We start from the raw sequence: 8,191 nt of genomic DNA, 5'->3' as shown, positions 1-8,191 counted from the left end.
TTTATATATAGGTTATATATAAATATAAATATATATAAGTATATAAATAAATAAATAAAATAATTACAAAATCAGTCCATGGAGATAATGCGGGTCCCCAGGGTCCTCCCGGCATTCGACTTTCTTTTTCATAAATTTCGTCCGTGCAAACCCTGTGAAACACTTCGTCATCATACATCATGCTGTAAATTAAAACAGAGATTTTAGAAATCTCCATGTATTAATTTTATGAAAAATATTTACGGAACAATAGACCTCGGTTCGGGACTAATGAACCAATCTCCGTCAAATTTCCATCCATACGGAGAAATGAAATTTTCCTGGGGTAAAGCGATCTAAAGAAAATGTTTCAAAATAATTAATTTAAATATACAGTGTGAATATTTCATTATTTGAAAGTTATTTTCAAAAATTACATTAAAAATTAGCATTTAAAACTCATTTTATGTCGTTATATTCTTTAATAGTTCAGAATAGCTGGCCACATTTACCACATGGCCAACTATTCTAAACTAGGCATAGGCTTACTGCTCTGAGAGTTTTGCAATTAAGTTTGGGTCAAAATCTTAGAAATTTTCATAACTGATTTGACCAATGTATGTTGGATCATATCTTTCGCCACTTGCCCACTCCATCATGAGCCTAACCAAAACCATAAGAGTAGTGCTGGTTTCACCGCTAGACTTTGTAGGCAATTGCCTAGAGGTATTGTGTACAAACATTTTTCTTTTTCCTAATGGCCACCTTTAATCGCTATAACTACTTGTTTGCAATGTAATTGAATTATTTGTATTTATCAAGATGACGAAATCAGTCCAATAGTCCACAGTATACTTGTTCGACATTACATTGATAACCAAATACATCAAATGTCAATCAACATGGTACCTTCTACTAAGCAATTTCATTCAGAATGTTAAATTTTTGAAAATATTTCAGTATACCAAAATGATGCCTAAGAGTAAACTGATTCTAAAATCAACAGTGTGCAATGGGCACAAAAAAATATCCTCTTAGTATCTGTACAAGTATTATTCACATTATTGTGGTAGCAGTTTTATATATACTACATTCCAACCGCAAAGAAACAACCCGTAGTTTGCGTAGATGCACGAAAGGCTGTATCAGTTCCACACTGTGGTCGAGCTGAAATTTCTCAATGTAAAAGATTTGACTTATTCTGGCAGCGAATTTCTCAAGATGACATTGCGACCCAAATGTCAGCATTAAATCATGTGAACTGATCTTCAAAAATAAACAAAAGCTTAAATATTCATTAATATGAACATTATAAAAAACACATCTTTAACAATCCAGTAAAGTTTATTTACTGGATTGTTAAAAGGTGTGTTTTTTATAATATTTAGTTATCTAATATGTACATTTTATAAGTATTAATATGAACAGTAAAGAACAAAGTGTGTATACAGAAAACAGAATATTCCAAGATATTACATTATGAGAACATAATTAAAAATCTTAACTTACGCATCCACTAGCATCGGACCAAGCAGGTCTAGTCATAGCTGGGCCGCTGGTCGTCCATTTTCCAAATACGTTTACCTGATTCTCGTACTACATTAAATATTTTAGAAGTCAATTAACTTGTATTTAAATAAACTATTACGACCAACATTATCTATTTGTAAGAGTAAAATTCCTACCGTCTCGGCAAACACGGACATTTCTGCATCTGTCTGACTAGTGCTCCAAAATACATCATATACCTCTAAACCAAACCATAATTTTATTCTCAGGAGAGCAGGAACTCTCCAATATTTGCTAAAACTTTTGCTATTCTTCATCGAGTTGCCACCATCAATAGAACTTGCTTCCAGAATTGGATACTATAAGAAGATAACAAAAACCAATAAAGTAAATAATTTTGCTTACTGACAGGAAACAGTAAAATCTCAAAAAAATACAAACACGTTGCTTTCTTTGTGTGTGACTCTTACAAGGGGACAGGACAGACATATGTTTGTCAAAAGACTGGGATTTTAGAGGACCAGAAACAAGGGTCTCTAATAGAAGTAGTGTTGAAGAAATAAAAAGTGACTTTCAACAAAGATACTTATTTTGGTACTTATATTTTCATTTTGGATCAATCTTTTACCTTAGCTCCTGCAGACTAAAAAGCAGAAATGAACATAAACTGTACTCAATATGTCCCTTGATTCTGGAAGAATGTCTAATCCTCAAGCCCAATATCAGATACCAAAGTAAATTTAGTGCATTAGTGTTTAAATATATTACTTGTGTTTCTCAAAAGAACACAAAAGCAGTTTTTTTTGGAGAATGGAAGAAGCATGATTTATCATTTGTTTATTCACACACAGTGTAAAATTTGTTTTATAGTCCAAATGTCACTAAGGCACCTAATGCAATAGCATTGCCATGGCATTCATTTAACATCGAGATAAATATACAGACCAAAGACTGCAAGTTGAGATTGCGTGGTAAAGTAGCTTTAATGTGGTTTGATAAGCAAGCCGCATATAGACTATTTCAAATTATTCAGCCCTATAAAAGCCATTTTGCTAGGCAATGCTCCTACAATCCCATAATTTTCTCTGAAAACCACTTACCATAGGTGGCACTAAAGTGCTAAATATTATTTAGGTTTCCTGATATAGAAAATTACTCTTCTTCCAATTGAAAGCAGAACAATTTTCAAACCACCCTCTGCACATGAATCCACTTATAAAAAACTGCAGTAACTGTTAAAATGTGATATTACACACCTCCACATGTCCAACTGTTAAAATTGTTTTCCACCTCTGCATGTAAATTTACAACTTGGTTCCTAAGATATGAGAAAAACAGAACAAAGAAAGTACAATGCATAACCTGTTGTGTGATCTTTTTGGGAAATGTTTCTTTTATAGAACTTTTAAAATTCATCAATAAAAAACAAAGTTATGGCAAATCCAATATAACAATTGTTTTGATTAAAGGTTGTACACTTTCTGCTCTACACATTTGGGTCATCATGTGGCCAAATCACTTTGTGCTATTGTCGTTCTACTACCGAATAGTGACAGAGAATAAAAATGTTTATGAAAACACTACATTTAAATTTTATGAAATACAAAAGTTGGTTAAATCTATCCATGACCATACCTTTAGCATCACAGACTGTAACTTTCCACAGTATTTGCCACATCTCTCCAAATCTGGACTGAAGAGGATCTGGTGGGTGGGTATTCTACAATATGCTACTCTCTTCTTTCCACTCAGCATCCATATCACGACGTCCGGGATACTATTTTGAGTCTAAATCGTTTTTTTAAAATATGATTTTACTAATGGTTTATGAATATTATAGAATTCTTTTTTTACTTTGCAAAAAATGTGACTATATTTAAAATACAGTACCAAAAACAAGTTAAATAAATTAATATATAGAAACAAAAAATAAATTTGTTGGCCAAAACAGATTAGTGTCTGAAAAGTTACCATACAACAGAAATATTTTAATGAAAAGTGAAGTTTTACATACAACATTGCAGTTTCTCCTACAGCAAATGTTGGAAATGTTCCCCAGAAGCCTAAAATCTGGGTGACTGAGGTCTGGATTCCGTAGGAGATTATGCAATTGGCAAAGAAATCTTCCAAACACTGGAACATCTATGAGCAATCAGTAATGCAGTCAACTACAAAGCAGAAATTTGGGACATGCGACTTATGAATCTCATACACAATAAATTATGTATAACTTAACATCATTACAAATTTTCCACTGCACAGTAACTTTTTGGACACTTTGTAATAAGCCATACTTAACACATTCACTATAATCAAGTCATCTTTACAACTCCTTATGAGAAAGTTAAGTCTAAAATTACTCTTTTAAATAAAGAACAATGTGATAAACAAAATAAAAGTTAGCATTGAACAGTTATTGCTACCTTGAACATTAATAATATTGCTTTCTACATGGCTTTTTATGTTATGGCATATTCTTCAATATAATATAGATTCAAGTAACAATTTGAATCTACATTATTTGTCTAACAATTTAATCAAAGTCAATTTTAAAAGTCTTAATCAAACTATTTTTTAAGTATATTAAATATTAACAGATATTTTTCTTTGTGTGTGAATGAGCTACAATAGATGTGGCATTGTTCCTAATTATTAAAAGATTTTTAAACAAAAACAGTTTACTCTCAGGAAATCGATAACTGATAACTCTAACTGTGGGGGATGGATAGTCCTTAAAATCAATGTTTTACAAGAATCACTTTAAACTTCTTCCTGAGATGTACTGTTCTGAAAACATTCTTTGTTTCCATTTTCAATTACAGTACACATAACCAAAAAAAAGGTAACACATTATCCCACAATCACTGATTAATCCTTTATTTGTCTTAGAATTATGTGACAAGAAACAATAGAAATGAAAACAAGTATAAAGTTTAGCAATGACTGACTGGTGTGTCATGAGTTGTGAGTAATGTCACTTTCTCATGTTGTAATCTCTTATTTGGCATCTCTTCGTGATCATTTTTAGGTACTGTCTCAATGCAATTATCAATTTTATATTGTCATCAATTTGTATCAACAAAATTTCAAGCTCAAGAATCATTTCTACAGCAACAGTAAATATATCAACATCCCAAAGACTGATGTATCAATACTAATCCAAACTCTTGCTGTAATTAATCGGACTATTGTTATGCTATAATTAATATTTAGAAACTAAGTAATTACTCTCGTGATAGCATATCTGGCAAGTGCACCGCACAGTAAGCAGAGGTTGCAGTTTCAAATCCCACTCCAGGCTAGTTCTTTTCTTCCAGAATGTTTTAAATTATTTAATAAATTATTATAATTATTAATTTAAATAAGAGGTGGTGCCTAACGTCTACCTCTAGTACCAAAGTACTTAATTTCTAATTATTAATTATAGCATAATAATAGTCCGATTAATTACAGTGAAGCTCTCACTATAATTAATTAGCAACAGTAAATATTAATTAACACCAAGAACTAAGAGATTTGTGCATGTCCTTTTATCACAATGGCACTAGTTCCACTGTAAAGAAGCTTGTTTTTCGATGCATGTGATGGGTGCAGGAACACTTTCTCCTCACACTTCTAATTATATGATATGAACTGATAATAATACAAGATAGCAAAGCTATTTTTTGACATAAAGTTGTTCCTTTCTTGACTGCTGGAAATTTTTTAGGTGGTCCATCCCAGATATGTTGGACTCTATCCCTCACTACCAGACATAGTGGATAACTCTGCTTAAACATGACTTCATAGGGGATTTGTCTGCTTGTGGTGATTATTGTCAATCATTTGTAAAAATATTCATAGAATTAAAAGTAAAATAATTTATTTATTTATTCAGGATTAAAATCTTTCCCAGAGATGCTTAACATATATACCTCAATACATAAAGACTGCAACATTTTCAAATAGCCTTCAGTCTCAGACATCGCTTCTTCTATGTCGGTGGCCTTTTCCCGCAATTCGGTGGCTCGTTTTTTAATGTTACGCAACTCCTCATTCCTTAATTGTCTCAGCTGATTATCCAATTCATTTGCAATGTGCTGGCCTGGGATCGGTTCAGGTAATTTAAAACTAATAATAAAAAATATTATTTTTAGTAATTATATCCAATAAATGAATAAAATAAAAATGTACACCTACTCCAAATCTTTCAGAAGATCGTCCATCATATATATGAATTGCACTGCTAATTCAGGAAGAGGTTTTCCTGTTTTCATGTCTTTTTGAATTGTTTTTATGTGTTGTTCCTAATATATAAAAAACATTTAACAATTGTTTTTAATAGATTTATATAAAACTTTACAAATCAATTATATGCAAAAGTACTTTTGGCGATGTATTATCGCCTTTGTCAGGCAAGAAAATAAAAGAATAACGAACAGGTTTGCCTGATAAACAGGTCCTACCATTTATTTAAACTGTTAATTCCATAATACGATTATTTTCCTCATTATTAAATGTATGAATGTAGAAAATGATAACTTACCAAATTATCTATCACCTTTGTGATCAAATTCACAGTCTCCAAACGGAAAGCAATGTCTTCCCATTGAGATGTGATGATAACGCAAGGTTTTACTTCTTTCCACGGTAGATAGTAGTAATTACATCCATCGTATGCCGCATTGGTAGGTTGAGTAGTGGACGGACTGGGTGTTAATGTTTCTTCAAATTTATTACCAAAGTTACCTGTTTGCATAAAATGAAAACTTTTTTATTTTCAATATATTACAAACACTAATATAACTAATATACAAAATATTACAATAAAGTTCATAAATTTAAAAGTAAAAATATTCAATACTTTCATTTACTATAGCACTTTAATTGTCATTCATTTCCCCATGTAAATTTCTATATAGAAATATATTTTATAGTTCATCACTTTGTTCTTGTATTTTAAGTGTGTATGCTTAAGTGCATAAATACATGCGTGCTCATGCATTCTGCTGTTCAATTGGCATGGATTAATCTTATTCAATATCAGTATCATCATTTGCATTATCCAACATTCAAAAAACAACAGAATAACAATAAAATACTCTAAATACATATGTTTATTGTTAAGACCTATGCCGGGACTGGCCAAACCTTATCGTAATGGGAACCATATATTGCCTATCAGAAATACAAGAGCCCCATTCTCTATTAAAACTGTGATTTACATAATGGATATGTATTCCCATATATTTAATTATAATACTTAAATGTACGGGATCCTCAGTAAGGTCTAGAAGACTGTACGTGACTGAAAGAAACAAAGTTATGAAGTAAATAAGATGTAATTTAATACATTAATTTATTGTAGTAAAGGTAATAATTACATTACTTAGAACAGAATATACAGTATAATCAGTAAGTAATTGATATCAGTAAAAGGTGCATACAAATTCAAGGTACTTAATAGATGACAATTTCACTTATTACAGATAAGCATGACTTATAATAGACTTGACCTATTTGCAAGAGAGGCAAACAATAATGTACCAAACTACCGACAATAAACACCGAAGGCAATGTAACTGTTGATTGTGCTACAAATTAATATGTACAGTATGCATTAAATACAGTAATGGTTTGGAGATCATCAATTTGGTACATTTTGATATCAGACATAAAAAACTGACACAGAAACTGGAACTAAATATCGAAACTACTACTTCACACCTAAGTGCTAATTCCAGCACATGAACGATAAAAAAACTTTAATGTTCTAACGTTTTCGGCTGTCTTTCAGAGTTCATGTGCTGGAATTAGCACTTAGGTGTGAAGTAGTAGTTTCTACATTTTGATAGCATAATTTGTATATTTGCATTAACACAAGAGTTACAAATTTGAGTTTGATGCCAAGTCCAGTGCTTAGTCATTTGTTGAACAACAAAATTTTTAAAAAGAAATTAAATCATACTATCTCAGTAACTTCACTATTAATAACTGCATATTAGCTGCAGTATGACTACTTTATGATGCAGTAAAAGTTTATTTCTCAAACGTTTTTGGTCTTCTTAACCGACTTCCTCAAGAAATTTAAATTTCCCAAGGAAGATCGATTAAGAATAAATAAAGTTTTGTTGCACTATAATGGTAGTTATACTGTGATGATTGATGATGATGATGATAATGATACATCTTATTCATAACACATATCATCATTCTTCTCTATATGTATGAAATTCTGTAATAACTGAATAAATTAGTTAACCCAATTATAATCTGTTAATTTGTTTTCATAATTGTAGTTTATTCAGGATGACCAACAATTTCCAATTTCCCTGAGATTTCCAGGAAACCAGTATTTTCCCAGTCTGACTGAAAACAACTTATGACAGAAATTAATTCACAGTTTATTTGATGTTACCAAATGAAACTCACAGTTTTAAGGCCGTTCAGTTCCCTTTATTATAAATTATGATTAATCAATTCATGTATTGTTGCTTCAAAATATACAGAAGATTGTATATCACACAAGATTCTACACAGCAATTTTATTAAAGTAAGGAAATTCGAATTGACACGCCAACATTATAATGTAAACCCAATACAACTTTTCCAAAATGTGCAATTCACAGTGAGTAGATATCACAAAATAAATAAAATAATCATACTCTTTATTGATTATAGAATAAAATAACAACACCTTTCTTTGTAGTTCTTGCAACTGTTC

The 8,191-nt window shown here is 31.0% G+C and overlaps 1 protein-coding gene across 3 annotated transcripts in view; it reads right to left on the bottom strand.

The window, feature by feature from the left end:
• LOC111640774 (myoferlin-like) overlaps positions 1-6,211 on the bottom strand; it is a 32,128-nt gene extending 25,917 nt beyond the window's left edge. The window contains exons 1-8 of one of the 3 annotated variants that reach the window (XM_023386832.1): positions 6,014-6,211; positions 5,668-5,774; positions 5,403-5,598; positions 3,124-3,276; positions 1,665-1,847; positions 1,489-1,575; positions 244-335; positions 68-152 (exon numbers count right to left, since the gene is read on the bottom strand). In XM_023386832.1, the coding sequence (XP_023242600.1) occupies positions 68-152; positions 244-335; positions 1,489-1,575; positions 1,665-1,847; positions 3,124-3,276; positions 5,403-5,598; positions 5,668-5,744 (873 nt within the window). In that variant the 5' untranslated portion in view covers positions 5,745-5,774; positions 6,014-6,211. Of the gene's footprint in view, positions 1-67; positions 183-243; positions 336-1,488; positions 1,576-1,664; positions 1,848-3,123; positions 3,277-5,402; positions 5,599-5,667; positions 5,775-6,013 lie in introns of all 3 variants that reach the window. The other 2 variants (XM_023386831.1, XM_023386833.1) reach the window with 2 other exon arrangements.
• Positions 6,212-8,191: the final 1,980 nt, after the last annotated feature.

The sequence above is a fragment of the Centruroides sculpturatus genome, unplaced genomic scaffold, assembly GCF_000671375.1.
Source record: "Centruroides sculpturatus isolate CEXI.00-Female unplaced genomic scaffold, Cexi_2.0 scaffold1469, whole genome shotgun sequence".
Lineage (NCBI taxonomy): Eukaryota > Metazoa > Arthropoda > Arachnida > Scorpiones > Buthidae > Centruroides > Centruroides sculpturatus.
This window is presented reverse-complemented; position numbering and strand designations above follow the sequence as displayed.